General features: G+C 38.2%; 2 protein-coding genes, 1 long non-coding RNA gene and 1 pseudogene across 8 annotated transcripts; 3 read left to right on the plus strand and 1 right to left on the minus strand.

The window, feature by feature from the left end:
• Window positions 1–1,053: 1,053 nt before the first annotated feature.
• On the plus strand, window positions 1,054–3,884 carry LOC103936596 (protein yippee-like). 5 transcript variants are annotated; one of them, XM_048582976.1, is made up of 6 exons: window positions 1,054–1,088; window positions 1,444–1,584; window positions 2,836–2,879; window positions 3,305–3,413; window positions 3,522–3,577; window positions 3,649–3,884. In XM_048582976.1, the coding sequence occupies exons 2-6, from the start codon at window positions 1,489–1,491 to the stop codon at window positions 3,680–3,682; spliced, it is 339 nt and encodes a 112-aa protein (XP_048438933.1). In that variant the 5' UTR covers window positions 1,054–1,088; window positions 1,444–1,488; the 3' UTR covers window positions 3,683–3,884. The 5 variants fall into 5 exon arrangements, with proteins under 5 accessions (XP_048438933.1, XP_009344714.2, XP_048438931.1 ...); XM_009346439.3 differs by having other exon boundaries at window positions 1,085–1,226; XM_048582974.1 differs by lacking the exon at window positions 1,054–1,088 and adding an exon at window positions 1,095–1,291.
• Window positions 3,885–4,512: 628 nt separating this feature from the next.
• Window positions 4,513–6,334, minus strand: LOC103936597. Of its 2 annotated transcripts, none has more exons than XR_007257974.1 (3): window positions 6,007–6,334; window positions 5,359–5,891; window positions 4,513–5,260 (listed from the first exon to the last, which is right to left on the minus strand). It is a non-coding gene; the product is annotated as an uncharacterized LOC103936597 (long non-coding RNA). The 2 variants fall into 2 exon arrangements; XR_007257973.1 differs by having other exon boundaries at window positions 4,513–5,280.
• A 694-nt stretch (window positions 6,335–7,028) lies between these two features.
• On the plus strand, window positions 7,029–9,868 carry LOC103936610 (annotated as a pseudogene).
• A 4,602-nt stretch (window positions 9,869–14,470) lies between these two features.
• LOC103936598 (flocculation protein FLO11) lies at window positions 14,471–17,689 on the plus strand. Its single transcript, XM_009346440.3, has 5 exons — window positions 14,471–14,862; window positions 14,952–15,063; window positions 15,439–15,553; window positions 15,891–16,859; window positions 17,049–17,689. Exons 1-5 carry the CDS (start codon window positions 14,667–14,669, stop codon window positions 17,307–17,309), a joined length of 1,653 nt encoding a protein of 550 aa, XP_009344715.1. The 5' UTR covers window positions 14,471–14,666; the 3' UTR covers window positions 17,310–17,689.
• The last annotated feature ends 695 nt before the right edge of the window (window positions 17,690–18,384 follow it).

The raw sequence follows: 18,384 nt of genomic DNA on the forward strand, positions 1-18,384 counted from the left end.
CCCAAAATAGTAGAGGGATTTTTTTTTCTTTCTTCTGAAAGCTTTTTAAACTGTGCAAAACTTATTTATTTGTAAAATATTATAACGAAAGGCATGTGGACGTAGTCACATCAGCGTGGAGATTGCACTCTCAATAGTTGAGTTTGAATCCTGTCAAAGACGAATTTGAACCATATTATTGTTAACTCATTGTGAGGTTAAGTCCGTCCCTTCTTCTTACTATAAATTATATCTTTTTTATAAAATTAAAAAAAAAAAAGTTGAGTATGAATCTCTCTTCCCTCCTCTTTTTATAGTTTAGAATCAAATATCACGCGTAGTAAAAATAATATTAAAATACAATTTCTTGTAATTTGGGGAGTCATTGGTTCATACAATTAAAGAAAGGCTTAATGGAATAAACGGTTTTTGAGGTGATAACTGATAATGTATTCGGAAGATAGTCTTTAGTTTGGAAAATTTAGGAATTAAACTCATGTAGTTAAGTCAGTTGGGGCATGAATCCTAATGGACTTCACCATGAGTGTTTGATTCCTAATTTTTTTCTCCACAGGCCTAACTTTGGAATACTATATCACCACAAAAATCATTTATCCGTTTAGGCCTTAGAGAAATTTAAAAAAAAAAAAAAATCTTCTTAAAGAATTTAACGTTTAAGTTGTCATGTTGGGAATTAAGAACATCATTCGATAGTGATGCAAAGATTATTAATTAACATTCTCTAGATGTAGCATATCAAATTCAAAGAAGGATACTAACGTTTCCATTCATTTTGCTTACCCTACTGAGGAATCAAAGACTCCCACTACTACATTTAATAGCTTCCACGACGAAAATAAGTACATCGCGCAAAGCTCGTAAAAATAAAATTTGCGCGACAAAGACATACAACGTACCACAACACAGAGAGATTTTTTTGGTATTAATCTTTTCTTTAAAATCTACATTTTCTCCCTTAAATGTTATCAGATTTATTATAATTTTATACTAAAAATATTACATTTTTATAATTTAAAGACAAAATATTTCACTTCAAAAAGATAAAAGAGAAGGAAAAAGGAACTAGAGGGTGAAGAAAAGGTGTTAAGGTACCTTTGGTCCGATTGTATATTTGTACTCGGAAAAGCACTTTCTCTGCACTTCTTCTTCTCAATTCTCCATGAAAGCTCTTATTTCTGTTCAGCTCCCTCTGTAACTACCGGGAAAGATCACACTATATCCCAATTGTACGTCGCCGTTCTGTTCTTATTCTTCATATCACACAGTTATAGGAAATGCACTCCTGCATTGTGTATCATTTCATTTTTTTTTCGTAATTTTTTTCTTGGAATTTTCAGGTTTTAATCACGTTGATTTTTCTCAAGTTTTCGTCAAGATAATTTCTGGGTTTCTTTTGGAATGCTTGAATTTCTAACATGGCCGCCGATCTTTGTGTTTTTCTAGGGAAAAGAAAATCAAGAATTAAGAAAGTTTAATTGTATGTGAGAAATGGGAAGGCTGTTTGTGATCACTCTTGAGGAAAACATGTATAGCTGCAAGCACTGCAGAACCCATCTCGCTCTTGTCGACGACGTAATCTCTAAGGTCCGAAATCGCCTTCCCCGTAATTCTGTTTGTTATGAATTTTGACTGTTTATTTGCATAATGCACGCTACCTGGACATTCAAGAACTCTGTGAAATTATGATGCATCGTTGTGATATGTAAATGTGTGGCGATTTTTCGATGAGAGATTTATCGGTAGTAGACGTAAGAATTTAGTTTGTGTGGGCTTGTTAAGCTAAATTCCAATGAGTGATAGGGGGTCTAATCATTAGATATTGAGGAGATGTGATACGTAAATTGTTGGTTTAGGTTTTGTTTACAGAGTTTTGTTTGTGATATTGAGGAGTTGTGATACCTTTATACCGTAGCGCAATGTGATGGTTCATGTTCAAACTGGTTGAGATTGGAAGCTCAAACATTGGGTTGTTTCTGGGTTCCTTCTTTTATTCATGGTGCAGGCTTTCGTTTCCTAATTCTGTTTATGGCTCATCACAATCAGCTTTGGCTTCATGTGAAATGGCTTGCGCGTTTGATGAACGGATATGCAAAATGCTCAAGATTTTGAACCTTTATCTGTAACCCTCTATGATGATATTCCCGGTTTAATTATGCAATTCTAGGAACACAGATTGTTGCTTTACTTGCCGGAGAAGAATTAGGTCTTCAATTCCTGCTAAGATTAGGTCCAAGATATCTATTTTACACTTTCCTGGTTTAATTGTTAAATTTTGGCTGGAAGATTAGACACGAACTTGCGTCTCTCTCTACTCTAATTCGAGGCCGAAATGTTGTCCTGGTTGTTTGTGTTACTGTCACATCCCGGCTCAGGGCCCCACCACATTCCGGGTCCGCTTTGGGCCTTAATATTGTCCGCTTTGGGCTCCGACCACGCCCTCACGATTTTGTTTCTAGGAACTCAGACGAGAACTTCCCAGTGGGTCACCCATCCTAGGATTGCTCTCACGCGAACTCACTTAACTTCAGAGTTCTTACGAAACCCGAACTCGCTTAACTTCAGAGTTCTTACGGAACCCGAAGCCAGTGAGGTCCCAAAAAGTCTCATGCTAGGAAGAGATGATAATATATATATATATATATATATATATATATATATATATATATATATAAGGCTTACAGGATCCTCACCCTTGGGCGATGTGGGATCTTACGGTTACTGTTGGTTTGAACGTTGATCATATGGAAACTAAAGCAATGCAGTATGGTGTATGTTTGATACCAGGATTGATTAGTGACATTCTAACCCCTTGATTTGCTTTTGTTTTTGTTCCAGTCTTTTTACTCCAGCTATGGGAAGGCTTATCTTTTCGATAAAGTGTAAGTGTAATACTATTTTACGGTTGAAAATTTGAATAGATTCAGTCATAGCTATGGATGCTTGTATATCAGTTTTAGGGTTATGAGCATTTGAGTTTATATTGGTCTCACTTGCCACAAAAAACTTGGCCATGTATTGTTTCTTGTCCCCCGATATGATATAGGCCAGAGGATTCATTCCGGTTGATGAATTTTGAAAGCTTAACTTTGAGGATGGCAAAAGAAAGAGAATTAATGAAATCAGTGACAGCATAGCAAATCTATTTTGGAGTATTGTTCTCCCAAATTTCACTAATTAATGCATTTGTCTCAAACGCATTTTCGTTCACTTGAATCCTATGAAGAAGGCTTATTCATAACTGCATCAAGTGCAGCTTACACATATGAATGCTGAATTAACCTTTCGCTTTCCCAATGTATGGCAGCGTGAATGTCACACTTGGAGAGAAAGAAGAGCGGATCATGATAACAGGATTGCATACCGTTGCCGACATATTTTGTGTTTCTTGTGGATCAAATGTGGGATGGAAATATGTAAGAATATCTTTTCTTCAAAACGATGCTTTATTTGTTTTCGGTATTTGCAGTACTTGCATCAAAGTGACAGCTGAATGAGAGTTTTATTTTGGTTATCGATTTCAGGAGGCGGCGCATGAGAAATCCCAGAAGTACAAGGAAGGAAAGTGCATCCTTGAGAGGTAAAACCAAATTGACGCCCGTGGTTGCTGCATTAAAAGCATTTAGAGTGATTTTCTGTGTTCTTGAGCAGATTCCAGATTCTCGGTCCTGATGGAAGCAACTAGTCAATTGCTCTCGAAGCTCAGATTGGCGGATGATGAGGCTTGATTTCCCATCCATTCAGGAAACTGCACTATTAGTTTCAATGTAAATTCTTTGCAATCTATTTTCTTTGTTGAGTAGGCTTTTGCTAATTGATTAGAACATGGTCATTATTGAAGACCAATACATTTGCTAATCAAGTTCTTCAAAAAAAGTATTAGCGTACATCTGGTTTGCTATCGCTCTTTTAGGTTCATTGAAAATATACAGACATGTTATACGGTCACATGATGAGTGAGACACTCGTACGGGGATATGTTCCAGATGATAGGGCAAAATCTCGTCTTTTTGGCATCATGGATTGAGGTTTTGATGAGACCTTTGAACTTACAAAGGTCTGGTTCCTTGATTCTTGACTTCTGCAGTGCCTATGAAGGTATGCTTAGAAAAACTAAACTATACTCTCAGCGGTAGCAAATTTAAAATAATGAAAAGAGTAGTTTAGAGCACTTGCGTTTGCATTCTCGAGGTTATGCGGTTGATTTTCTCCTCCCAATATTTGTTTTAATGAAAGAAACAAATAGGTTTAAAAGTAGATACTTTTAACCACTTCAATTACAAACCTTTTTAAAATGAATTTAAAGACGTTGGATAAGAATGACCACTCACATTATTTAGTAAAAAAAATAGATGAGTCGAGAAGCGGTGCAAATGTGACTTAAATAAGTAGGTCAAGTCAGTTTGACGTTTTCACATCAAGTTTATATCTTTTTCTATAGAATATAATAGTGTTTCAGTATTTTTAAATCATATAACTTAGTCATCAGAATTAAGTGGTATAAAACTCACCATCTACGAAAATCAAACGTCACATTTCACTTGTGTATGAATAAATGATTATGTGGTATTTTTTTGTTAAGCGCCATTTTCTGATTTGCCTATCAAACAATTAATATCCTTAATATGTATTTGGGGATTTGAGTTTTATCTCAAAGGGGTAAAACCGTAAAATGGCCAAAGCTCGCGCCACAGCCTCTGTTGTCATCCCCTTCCTCACTTCATCACTCCCGCCACCAAGCCGAAGCCTTTGATCTCCATTAGGGTTTCTGCTATTTCTTCTTCAGCAGCAAAAACCCCAAAACAAAGAAGTCTCTCAATTCCTCACCACTCCCTGCACTACGTCGCCTTCCTTTCTTAAACCCCAAATTCCTCTCCACACAACCCCAATTTCCAAAACCCCATTCAGAATCGCCCCCATTTTCCGGGAATTCCAATCCAAGCACAGATTTTTACGAGAAAATCACATCAGAATCTGATTTTCCGGAGAAACCCACATCAGAAATCGAATTTCACGAAAACCCAGTTGCATCAGACCCAAATCAAGGCGAGTTCGCCGCCCCGATTTCAGAAGACTCGGAATTAATACAAACTAGTGTGATCAGTACTCTTCTTAGCCACAAAAGCAAGCCAAACTCGGCAGTAAATTACTTCAAATGGGCTGAGAAGGAGCGAGGTTTTGTCAGAGGTGTCGATGCCGTTTGTGTGTAGCTTCACATTTTGATGGGCACTCCGAAGACTCATGGGCGTGCTAAGATGTCGTGCTAGCAAACGAAACTAGTTACTAACAACCATAAAACAAAATATTATTAAGAAAATAGCCAAAAATTCTTATTTATATTATTACAAAATAAAATCCTACCTTGAAAAGGCCTTAGAGCAGTTCCACCGTCGGCAATAGCCAGATGGATTGGCTCTCAAACAGGGCCAGATAGCCCGAGGAAGGTGGTCCAGCGTGTGCTAGCGAGGGAGCCCGAGCAGGCCCGGCAGGAATCGCTCGCCCGAGAGCCTGAGGGCTGTGTGACGTATGGCTGATGTGCGGCATCAGTGCATGTGCTGAGCTTGACATCTCCCCATCCGAAACCCTCAATTCGAACGAAAAACATCAACTATGCATAATCAATTTCAGAAAATTAAATTAAACAAGAAATCAAACAAGAAAAAAAAAAAAAAACCAGAGAATAACTCAAGCAATTGAAGTAGGGCAATAACCACATCTGAGTTTGAGCAATGGAAGCTTGAAGCTCTCGGCTTCAATGGTGGATCACCCAAATGGTGCTCTGATGATGCATGCAAGGATATATTCGAGTTCCTCTCATCCAGGGGATTGAGATTTCAGAGTTTGTTAGTTTGATTCTTTGGTTTCGAAGAAGAGGAAGGAGAGAGCTCTTGGAGCTGTAGAGAGAGAGAGAGAGAGAGGTTTCAGAAATGAGAGAGAAAGGTTGCGTCGGTAGAGAGGAAGAGAAAGAGAGAGAGAGAGAGAAAAAAAAAGTGAGGATCAATGACATACCAGTTGATATCGTATCTTGACAGCCATCAACTATGGCTTGCTTCTTGCTAGAGAAAGAGAGGAGCTTCTGGGTTCTTTCTCTCGTTTTCTGGTTGAGGGGCAGATGAAAGATCAAATTTTCTTTTTCCTTTTTTTTTTAATTTTGCCACCTGTTGGCTTTTTGTGATGTTATTTGTTATGATTTCATGACAACCATTAGATAGGGCATCAACAGGTGAGATTGGAAATGAGAGAGAGGGTAGGTGAGGAACCGGTCAAATGGAAGGGTTAAGGAATAGGAAAAAAAAAATGAAAATGAAAAGGATTAGGAATAAGAAAAAAAAAGGAAAAAAATTAAAAATTATTTTGTATTATTTTATAAATAAATAAAATATTAATATTTTATTGCCTATTGCCAGGGCTATTGAAGTGTAACGGTGGAGATGCCAAAGGTGATTACTGTTCATTAAGGATAGTTACTGTTTATCAGGTGGATTGAATAGTGAATAGCCTGAGAGGAGGGCTCCAAAGCTGGAGTTGTTCTTAGAAGAAAACTAGGAAACATAATTAAATGATAAAACATAAAATAAAAGATTTCTATTTGAATTAGAATTTGGAGTTCTTAGAAAATCATACTTTTGACTGACCAAACCAACTCTAATTTGGCCCCAAAAGTCTTTTTTGAAAGCTGAAGACATCCCCTACAAATCCTCAGAAGGAATCTTCCTCAAAATACGTCATCTTGACTTTTAAAATACCCAAAACGTTCAAAAACATTAATCTGGGAAAGCTGCGCGCTGAGCCTTTATTTCATTGCCACAGTCAAATGACATGGTAGAAAAATCTAAAATTTTGATACAATTATCTTGAAAGACACAAAAACATCCTCCAATTGGAATCACTCCAAAATTCATTTGTTTGAATACTTTTTGGTCCAGAGGAAGTCAAATGTCCTACATTAAAAATATATAACAAAGTATCAAAATTCTACCAAAATAACTAATAAATTAATACTAAGATTAGAGTAAAATCTATAGTATAATATGGACTCATCACTTAACCAGTACGTTTCCGGCAATCCGGGCCCGGCTCCTGGAGTCTTTGTCGATCACATGGTAGACTGCGCCAAAAGGTTTGATTTTGAACTAGAATCTCAGGTTTTTGGCTATTTATTGAACAGTTAGGTTAGAGCCAATCGAATCGAATGTGCCATTGATTGCTTTACTAGAACGCTAGAGCTTGAGATGTATCCTTGCGTTACATATGTGAATATTCTTTTAACAGAATTGGTTAGGAGAAATATGATTGCGGAAGCACAAGAGGTGTATGATAAAGAATTGGAGGTGATCGTGTCACTCTACGCGTGATGATGCATGGTTGTTTGAAGCAGGGGAAGCCAGATGACGCGGAGGAGTACTTTAGAGAGGCGAGGAAAGAGGGGTAGGACTTGATGCAGCATCCTATAGTGTTGCTATTGAGGCTTTTTGTAAGAAACCCAATTCGTCTTTGGCTTTGGAGTTTTTGAATGAAATGAGAGAATGGGGTGGGTTCCTTCTGTTGTCACGTTTAGTAGTGTCATCACGGCTTGTGTGAAGCAGAGGAATATGGTTGAAGCCATAAGGATTAAGGATGGTATGGTAAGTTGTGGGTACCCAGTTAATTTGGTTGTTGCTACAAGCTTGATGAAGGGTGGTTGTGTGCAAGGGACTTCGGAGAGTGGTTTGGGTTTGTTCAGTATGATTATAGAGGATGAACTTACTCCGAACAGGGTTACGTATACAATTCTTATAGAATACTGCTGTAAGAATGGGAACATGGAAAAGGATTATGAGCATTACACGCAAATGAAAGACATGGATATCTTGCCTGATGTCTTCATTGTAAATTATTTGATACGAGGATTTTTGAAATATCGGTCATTTGGAATGCGTCTAACATGTTTGATGAGGCCGTTGAGTGTGGTGTTGCTAATGTTTTCTCATATAATAATATCTTATCATGGCTTTGTGGGAAGGGTAAAGTAAGTGAAGCTTGTAGTTTATGGGATAAATGATGTGTAAAGGTGCGGTACCAAATGTAGTATCGTACAATAGCAAGATACATGGCCATTGCAGTATAGGGAATACGGAGCATGCACGCAGTGTATTTGTGGAGATGCTTAAAAGGGGTTTGAAACCAAATGATGTGACTTATTCTATCTTGATAAACGGCTACTTCAAGAACGGTGATGTAGGGCATGCCTTTGATGTCTTTGATGATATGGTGGCTGCCAAGATTTCTCCCACAGGCTTCACAGTTGGCGTTGTCATTGATGGCTTGTGCAAAGCTGGTCGTACATCCGAGGCAAGTGACATGCTAAAGAAAATTGTTGGAGGGGTTTTATTCCGGGATGTATTAGTTACAATAGCATTATCAATGGGTATACCAAGGAGGGTGACATTAATTCTGCACTGGCTGTATACAGAGAAATGTGTGAAGGTGGAGTCTCTCCTAATGTTGTCACGTACACCAGCATTATTAATGGGTTTTGCAAAAGCAATCAAATTGATATGGCTTTGAAAATGTGGAATGAGATGAAAAACAAGGGCATTGAACTGGATGTTACTGCATATTGTGCTCTAATTGATGGGTTTTGTAAAAGAGGAGACATGGGAACTGCGGGTGAACTTCTCTTAGAACTCCTTCAAGTTGGTTTATCTCCAAATGTAGCTGTTTACAGTAGCATGATATCCGGCTTCCGGAGTTTAAATAACATGGAAGCGGCTCTTGACTGGCACAACAGGATGATTAGAGAAGCTATTCCTTGTGATTTGAAAGCATACACTACATTAATTGATGGATTGCTAAGAGAGGGAGAGTTACAATCTGCTGCAGATCTCTACTCAGAGATGCTTCAGAAGGGAATTGTACCTGATAAAAGAACATATACAGTTCTGATAAATGCCCTTCGTAACAAAGGACAGCTAGAGAATGCACGCAAGAACTTGGAAGACATGAATATTAGGGAATGACTCCTAGTGTTCATATTTATAATACTTTGATTGCTGGGTACTTTAAGGAGGGGCATTTGCAAGAGGCTTTTAGGTTGCATGATGAGATGCTTGACAAAGGCCTTGTTCCACATGACGATACGTATGATACTCTTGTTAATGGGAAGTTCCAAGGAACAAATGGTCTTGTTGAAACTTCATGTGGAGATATGTGCCAGATTTGATTATGTTGTTTATGACATGCGTTTCTGCATTCCTGCATTCCGTACCCAAGAACTGGGTGGGGAACTCAGCTTCAAGTAGGAGACGACGGCTTTTCCTGATGGAGTTCCCAAAGGTGTTGCAGCGCTGGTATGGATTTATTGAAGCAGCTGCGGTGTGTCTTGTCATGGAAGGAGCTTTGTCGGTTTCCATTCATCGGCTGGTATCTTTGGAGTGAAACGAACAATGTTCTACATGATCAGACTCCTCGCGACCTTGCCCTTCTCCATCTCCCCGTATCCATATCCAATTTGTAATGGAGACTCCTCGTGTTTCAGGGCTATTAAAGTTGATACAGATGCAATGCCCCTTCAGGTTGAGAGTTGTTGGAGCAGTGGTTAGTCCATGACAAATTGAGTTGCTAGACACCTTCCCTAAAGAACCGACAGCGTTACAGTTCTTCCGACAAAGTTCCAACCTTCTGAAACTCCTAGGAGTATTCGACTGTCGAAGGTAATATCATGGAAGAGTTGAAACGGATGACTTTGTTTAGTCCGAGCAAGTCTAATTAAACGAACATTTTGTTTTTCTGGTTAGAAAAGAGCCTGTGCGGCTAATCAACTGTGTTCGAGATTCACCTTCCTATGAACTGTTGCTTCTACTTAAAAAGTTGCCTATCAGAAAATTGCATTGTTCCTGTGCTCATTATTCATTCGTGAATCTAATTCTGTGAGAGTTATTCTCCAGCGATATTGCGAGAGGAGGGAATCAAACGAATAACCTCGAGGTCAAAGCTAAATGCTCTTAAGCACTTGAATTGCGTCCACTTTCAGTGGCATAGTTGCCTATCATAAAAATGGACACAAATATTGCATGATGATTCGAACCTCTATTTTCTAGGTCGTTGTACCAATTCCGAAATTTTTTAGTCATCTAACTATTATTCAATGATTAGATGAATCATGTTCTTCAATCAAACAATTAAACATTGAAATTTTGACAAAATTAATTGAATGGTTAAAAGTTAATTGATTTGATAAGTATTTTGCAAAGTCGATCTTTAAAGGACGATCTAAAAAGTTTATAGTTCAAGTCATCTTCAATCATTATAAAATAGAAAGAGAACCAAAATAAAAGAGAATCGAAAAAGCAGAACAAAAATGTCGAATTGAGAATGTGGTGAACATCTCACTTGCAATAATGTGGTGATGCCTACCACTTGTAATTATTGTTCTTATTCTGCAGCTACAAATGCTTTATATGGTCTCGGGACGAGACAGGACCTGATGGTGTAAAAACATCATTGTCTTAGGCACTGATTGCTCCGACCATGACCAAAAATTCTACACTCGATGTGACAGCCACATGCCCCTTACCCACTACAAATAACACATGAGAGTAGCATGGGGCTCAAACACATTGAGGATTGAGCATGCAACATGCCATGCACGTCTCACTTACTTCCAACCCAAAAAATGCAATAAGTTTTTCAATATGTTGGGAACACGGTTTAGTACACAAGTATCATAATATAAATGGTTAAATATTTGAAAAAAAAAATTTCAAATAGTTGTATTATGACACTTGGCCTTGATTTGACATTGAGGTGCTTAAAAAAAAGCAGGGACGAAAAAAAGTTTGAGTAAAATTTGTATTTGGTAAGTTTGCTTATTTTCAAAGTCACTGTGATTTTAAGCTGTATTTGGCAAAATGCTGCTTCTCAAAACCAGCTTTTTTTTTTTTTTTTTTAAGAGGCGGGTGAACAATAACAAAGTTAATGAACTTTTCAATTTTCCAATCCTACCCTCCCCTTTCTCGTGCTTGCCAAGTCCTCTCACCGGCGCCCTCCCGCGACCCTCCCCTGAGCTCCCCAACCTCAAATGCCTCGACCTCACCAGAGATTGATCAACCTCAAATATCCACTTAGTGATCTACTTAATTCAACATAATTAAGCAGTGAAAACCAAAATTCGAAAACAAATCAACAAGTTGGACCAGTCGCGACCCGACCCCAGCAACTCCATAGCGGGGCCGCCGTGGAATCGTCGTCAACGATCAGGATCATCTCCTGTGCCTCGTTGTCGGTTGGCTTCTTTACCTGAATGCCACGACCACAGAGACAGAGGCTGTGGCTGCAGCAGCTTCGACGACTCGTCGTCGTGTTCGCACAATCGGGAGACTGGTGAAATGGCCATAATTTGACAGAAATTCCAGGCCCTTAATCTTCTTCGCGGAACCAGAATTGGGGGTTGAGGGAAAGCTTTTTTATATATCAATTTGATTTTGTTGAGTAAGATTGGATCGGCGTTTACGGTTAGGAAATTGGGGTAAGAAAGGAGAGAGAAAAAGGTTTTTTTTTTTTTAATTAATACCACATCTAGTATTATATCCTATTTTTATCATTCCACACAGTTGCAGCTGTTTTAAATAAAAGTTTACCAAACAATATAATACTGTTTTTTCTTTTTCCAAAAGCACTTTTACAAAAAAATTTACTAAGCACTCAGCAGGTTTATTTCACAACTGCTTATTCTCACAGCATAGAAGCAGTTTTTTTTCAAAGCACAACAGTACCAAACCAACTCTTAATGTATTTGGTCATGTTTCCGAAAACACCAGAAATATCTCTTAAAAAACACCACAAGTAACACAACACATGTATTTCTATCCTCACCCAAAATGTTGTCTTATTCCATTTTACTCTCGAAACTTACACGCAAACTATGTTTGATTTGTAGAAATGAATGTATGGATATTGATTCTCGAATTACACTGTAGAGGATTGAAAATGGAAGGTTGATTTTTTGTTTGGTGTTTGATGGTAAGAAATGCATTGTCTTGTTTTCTGATTTTAGGCAAATCTTAATTTTCTAGTTTTCTTACTTATTTAATTTGGTATATTATAGTTTGTTGATTCAATTGCTACCTTCGTTAAAATTAAGAACTGAAATTTGAGATGACAGCACATGTGTGAGTAAAGGTAACATTTAAGTGCGTTCGCTAACGTGCCTAACCACAGCGATTAATATTTTGCCCAGAATCCTGAAAACCTAGTTTAAACGTTCTCAATTTTTCAAATTGATTTAAAACACACAATACTATAAAAAGTCAACATATGAAACATGCATATATTGCTACACGAAATTTCATTCTCAAATCTAATGAGGTAGCAAGTTAAATCAAAGTACAAACTTTATGTCCAAAAATTTTAAAATTTGAATTACATGATCTAAAGTGAAATTTTTCTTAAACTACAGAGCCTAAAAGTGTAGATTGATAAAGAAATTAATTAAAGAACTTTTGAGCTGAATAAAAATAAGAGTCATTTCACGTTGGGCTTTGTGACCAATCACAGCAATCTGCAATCTCATCCGGACCCACGAACTGCATATTGAGGAGAAATTATTTGGGAGGGAGATTGTCTAGTCTTCAGTTTGGATGCTCTTTTCATCTTCTCTTATTTATATGGTTACAGTTAAATTACGTCAATATTTTATATTAATTTTTTATAAAAATAATAAAACAAAAATTAATAGAAATATAAAAGTGATCGCATAAATCATTTTATGTTGACGTGACTTAATTATGACGGCATAAAATAGAAAGGGATGAGAAGAGCACCAAATAAGAGGGCAGACAATCTGCTTCCAATTATTAGTATGCTACAAATATGATCCGGTCAACAAAATATTTTAATATAAGGGATTGAAATTTTTTTTTTTAAAGTATCAAACCTTTTGTATTATGATATTTAATGACTGAAATTTTTTTATTGTTGAGACATATCAAAATTTAAACCACACGATTCTCGAGGTGGGACCCACGAACACAAGCTCCTTATAATTCTGCCAACCAACAACAGCCGTCCGATGTGGAGTAGGTCATCTCGAGGAAAGGAATCCAACAACCCACGTTTAAATCCGAGCATCTTTTGAACAAGAAAGTTCGAATTAAATTCCTCGGCGTTTTAATACGACATGTCGTCAGTCAAAGGCTCGCGGCTTCCACCATGTGCCATTACGTAATGGGAATGTTACTCCCGAATTTTATATCTCGTTTGGAAAATGGGTTTGCCTGAGCACTTAATTACGAAATTGTCACTGATTTCGTCATTTGCTTGAAATATGATCATCTTTGAATGGTTCTGGAGCTTCTTGTACTTGTACATTCAAGCAACTTCATAGAAGATGGGGGGTAGAATAGTATTTTTCGGAATTGAGGAGGTGACCTATTAATTATAAGATTTCTTGTATTGCAAGTAATCAAGTATTTTAAGTTAAGTTTCTATTTTTGATTAGTTTGGAAAGTGTATTATTAACGCAAGTGTAAGGAGTTATTATTATAAAAAAAAAAAAAAAACAATTCGTTGATCGTCATAGTTATAGGGGTTATCCATTGGTTGACGAGTTTCGATTGTTTTTATCTTACGTCTGACCACAAAATCTCGATGTAGTTGAGGTCATAGTTGACATGTTCACATGCAAACATGACAAAAGAGCAAAGTATTCTTTTATCACACAGTTTAACATATTATGTTGTCAGACTGTGACATCTCTCAACAACACATTTTATGTATCACACAGTTTAACATATTATGTTGTCAGACTGTGACATCTCTCAACAACACATTTTATGTAATTAGAGTGATCAAATGTAATATGTATTCACAATCTTGAACATATTTTGCAACATACTAAAACTAATAGTCTACTTACAAGCAATATAAAAATCTTATTAAGAGATTTTCCTTGTGACATACTGAAATTTAACAATCTAACAAGCTACGCTTTTGTTTTTGATATATTTGGAGGGAAGTGAACCAGAAACTTATTTCTCTCTCGTCTTTTAATCCAATCCCAAGAGCTTCTAAGATGCTAAACTTTGATTACCATTCTAGATAAGATACTTATATTTAAAGTAATTAATAACGTTTACTCTGCACTTGAAGTCAAGTGTTCAAATCTCAATCTTCTCCTGCAGAATCTTATCGAAGAAGTTCTAAGTTTTTACTAAACCAAAAATCGATTGTGTTCCAAGTCCCAAACTTTCCATGAAACTTCATAGTTCACATGCATCACGCATACATGTACGTCCAGCTTTATCTTCACATGTCTACAGTTGATGAGGAAGATGACTTAGGCCACGTCTCGCAAGAACAAATGCAATGGCAGAGTCGTAATTATCGCCACCTCTTAGCCCATAAATAAAATATTAATTTCCCAATGCTTCGTTTTCGTATTCAAATTTCTGAATGCTTGCAAAACAGACAGAGTCGTAATTATCGCCACCTCTTAGCCCATAAATAAAATATTAATTTCCCAACGCTTCGTTTTCGTATTCAAATTTCTGAATGCTTGCAAAACAGAGAGAGGGGAGAGAGAACTGCCAAGAAAAAACAGCACCTGAAAATTTCCGCTACCAAAAAACTCCGCTCCTCCCTCTCTCTCTCCTCGCAGCTGCCTCTGTGTTTGCTGAGCTGCAGAGACAACCATGGAAGTTACATTGGAGTCGAGGGCGCGAGAACGGAGCTTCGGGAAGGTGGTGAACGCGAACGACAGAGACGAAGAGCTCGCTTTGTTTCTCGAGATGCGGAGGCGCGACAAGGAGAAAAGTACCGGCTTTCTTCTTCTTCCTCCAAGCAAGAACGTCGATGAGCTCGACGCTATTGCCGCAGCTGCTCCTCCAGGTACGACGGCCTTTTGCGTTTCTTGTTGGTGGTTTAAAGTTTCGGTCTTTGTCTGTTGGTTTTGATGGTGTTTGCGTTTGTTTGTGCAGAATCTGATAACCGCGGAGGCGCGGCGGTTTCTAGGACTGTTGGGGCGCCGCCGCGGAAGAGCCGGGTGGATGAGTTTTTGAATTCGGAGAATGAGAAGTCTGATTACGATTGGTGAGTAAATTAGTGTCAAAGTTTAAGTCTTTGATTTTATGCTTATTTTTTGGTGGGATTAAATTTTCCTAGGACTAGTCAAAGTTCAAGCCTCCGATTATGGTAACTTGTTGAATTGATGAAGATAATTGCTAATTGATCCTAGGACTAATGAGATGGGATCTGATTCCCAAAACATTCTGCTGGTCCCAAAAATCGGGGGCTGTTCTGTTTCTAAGGGTTGTTTTCAAGAAAAATTGATTTGAGCCTTCACGTAGAAATTCTTGTTCAATTTTGTAGACTTATAGTTATAGTTCTCACTCTAATCTCTATGCTTTGGTCTGGACTCCGGAGTTGTTCTGCTATCGTTTATCGGTGATCTTTTTCTATGTACAGGCTTCTTACTCCACCGGCTACTCCACTTTTTCCGTCCTTGGATATGGAAGTGCAGAAAACAAGAACGAATCAGACTGAGGTTACTAATGACCGTGTATCCGCTCCAAAATCTCGGGTAAGGACTCGTTAAAATGATTTCTAGATACATATAAGCATTCAATTCTATGAGATGTATGTGCTGCATTCGTATATTTGACTCATTGTTGTTAATTCTATGAAATGTATGTGCAGCATTTGTACATTTGGCTCGTTGATCGTAGATTCTATGAGATGTATGTGTGTCATAGTAATGTTGGACTTGAATCTTCCCATAGTTTTAGTCTTCCTTACGATTTACAAACTTATGACTGCACATGGTGTTTTATTGTTTGTTTTGGGACATTTCGTTTTACTTATGAAGTCATGATTTGCAAATTTATGCTGTTATGTTTACCATAACTTGGGACTTTCAGCTAGCAAACAACCAGATAGAATCTGCTTCAAGGAACAATATAACATCTAAGCAGCCAACATTGCCGTCTGGACCGAACTCTTCCAGTACTGGTAACAGAAGGCCCTCAACACCCAGAGGGTCAGGAGCTGCTAGTCGTAGGTCTACAACTCCAACTGGACGGTCCACAATACCAACTGGGCGGTCCACATTACCTTCATCAACCAAACCCTCACGATCCTCCACCCCAAATTCACGAGCCACCTCATCATCCGCAAAGCTTGCGGCTCCTCCAGTGAGATCTTCAACTCCTTCTCGGTCCACCCCTCGCTCTTCTACACCAACTAGCAGACCTTCTGCACCAACTTCCAAGTCAACATCAAGATCAGCAACACCAACCCGTCAACTAAGTTCATCAAGTGCATCTGCCATATCTGCCCCTCCTGGTCGATCTTCTTCAGCATCAAAGTTACGTCCCACAAGTTCAAAAACTCCTGTTTCATCATGTGGAAGTTCTCCAACAGTAAAACCAAGGCCCTCAAAATCCTCTAAGATTCCTGGGTTTTCACATGATGCTCCGCCAAATTTAAGAACATCATTGCCACAAAGGCCGGCTTCAGCCTCTAGGGATAGGCCTGGAGCGCCAAGTGTTAAAACATCTTCTGTTGTGGCTGGTTGCAACGGAAAACCAAGACAGCAATCGTGTTCACCTTCTAGAGCACGGGCTTCAAATCTTAGTACCGCCACCAGTGGGAACTCTCATCGAGTCATAAGCAGAGCATCTGCCCATGACAATGATGATGTGAACCCTGTACTTATGGGAACACAAATGGTTGAGAGAGTAGTAAACTCGAGGAGATTGGCACCACCTAAGCAATATGACCATTACAATACTCTTAAGGGTTCTGCTGGGAAGCCTTCATCCTCTGAAAGCTCAGGCTTTGGAAGAAATCTTTCTAAAAAGTCCTTTGATATGGCTATGAGGCACATGGTATGTATCACTTTCGTTGTTGAAGTGCACTTTGTTTCACTTAATGCATAATGTTCTGCATTCAGATCTTGCAACCCACTTAGTACTATCCAAATTATGCCTGGTGTGATACATAATCATCCGCGTCACTAGCAAAGCACTCGTTGTAAGAAGTAGTTTTTAACTTAATTTTTGAATTTTCTTATGCAGGATATAAAGCGAAGCATGGCAGGCAATCTACGGCCAGTTCTGACAAATGTTCCAGCCTCCTGTGGGTATAGCGTCAGAACGAAACCAACAAAAAGCAATACAATTGGTGCTATGGACTCTCCTCTTGCTACATGCAGCAATGCTAGCTCCGAACCAAGTGTCAACAACATTCCTGTTAGTTTAGAGGGGTGTGAAGTTGAAGATATTGATCTTGGAAGTGAGAGAGGAAATTCCTCTCCTGCAAGCCATCGAGGTAGGTGACCACCCCATGTGACCATCAACCCCGGATTATTGGTTTTGCATCCATCCTCGTCATTCTCTCAACACTATTATTTGACATGGGGTTGGCCTACTCAGCGTGATAATTAAGCGACAACTCAGTCCTGAAGGAGCTGATGGTAGAAGGCACGATAATACTGTAAATGTTAGAGAAAGCTTGTGAGTGCATGTCTGTTCTGAATATCGGTCCTCACATTGCTGGCGGAACAAATATCAGGTGCATCCAATGAACCATATTCTCTGTAGACTTGATTGTTTGTATTATATTTTGATGATTGGAAGCTGAAGACCTCCTTCGGCATTTACATTTTTCTGTTCACTTCAAACTACGAAACTTGAAATTATTAAGGTTTCATTCTTCATATTGTTGTCATATTAGAACATTCCACGTCGAGTTGCCGAAGGTAGTGAATTTCACATTCCTATTTTCTCCTTTTGCACTTGTCTCCTTTTTTCTGGCTCTTGATTCTCTTATGACTTATTCAATCCAAATCCTAAGAAAAGGGGAGGAATGCAGGAGAGAAAAATGAGTGCGGAAATCACTTCCGCTTACTTAATTATGTTGGACAGTAAATAAGGGGTGTTTGAAGTGAAGGGAATGTTGATAAAGGTAAAGCAATTGAAAACTAGAGAGAGACAAAAATACAAACGTTCGACAATCGAACAAACGTTCAAGTACGTTCCACATGAATAAATAGATGTCCCTGTCAATTATCAACATAATATAACTATTCTGCCCGTTCTTCACCCACTGGACACTGGCAAATAACAACGGCTCTCTCCCATGTTTTACTAAAACTTCCTCATTGAACCCACTCTGTCGTAAAGTAAAAATTTAGCAAAAGAGGAAGAAAACATTCAAACTTAAATCTTTTCCTTTTGCTTCAAAAGTTCAGACGGAAAACTCGTACTACGAGATCCTATTTATATTAGATAATAACAATTTTGCGTGTTTACTTTAAACATAAACACGTTAAAAATTAACCAGTTGGGTTGATAACGTCCACATGTTAACCCAAAAATCTCTCATGCGTCAAGAAAGAAGGATTTTCCATCC

Source organism: the organism of the source record quoted next, unplaced genomic scaffold (genome assembly GCF_019419815.1).
Source record: "Pyrus x bretschneideri cultivar Hongxiangsu unplaced genomic scaffold, Pyrus_bretschneideri_v1 Contig2, whole genome shotgun sequence".
Classification (NCBI taxonomy): Eukaryota; Viridiplantae; Streptophyta; class Magnoliopsida; order Rosales; family Rosaceae; genus Pyrus; species Pyrus x bretschneideri.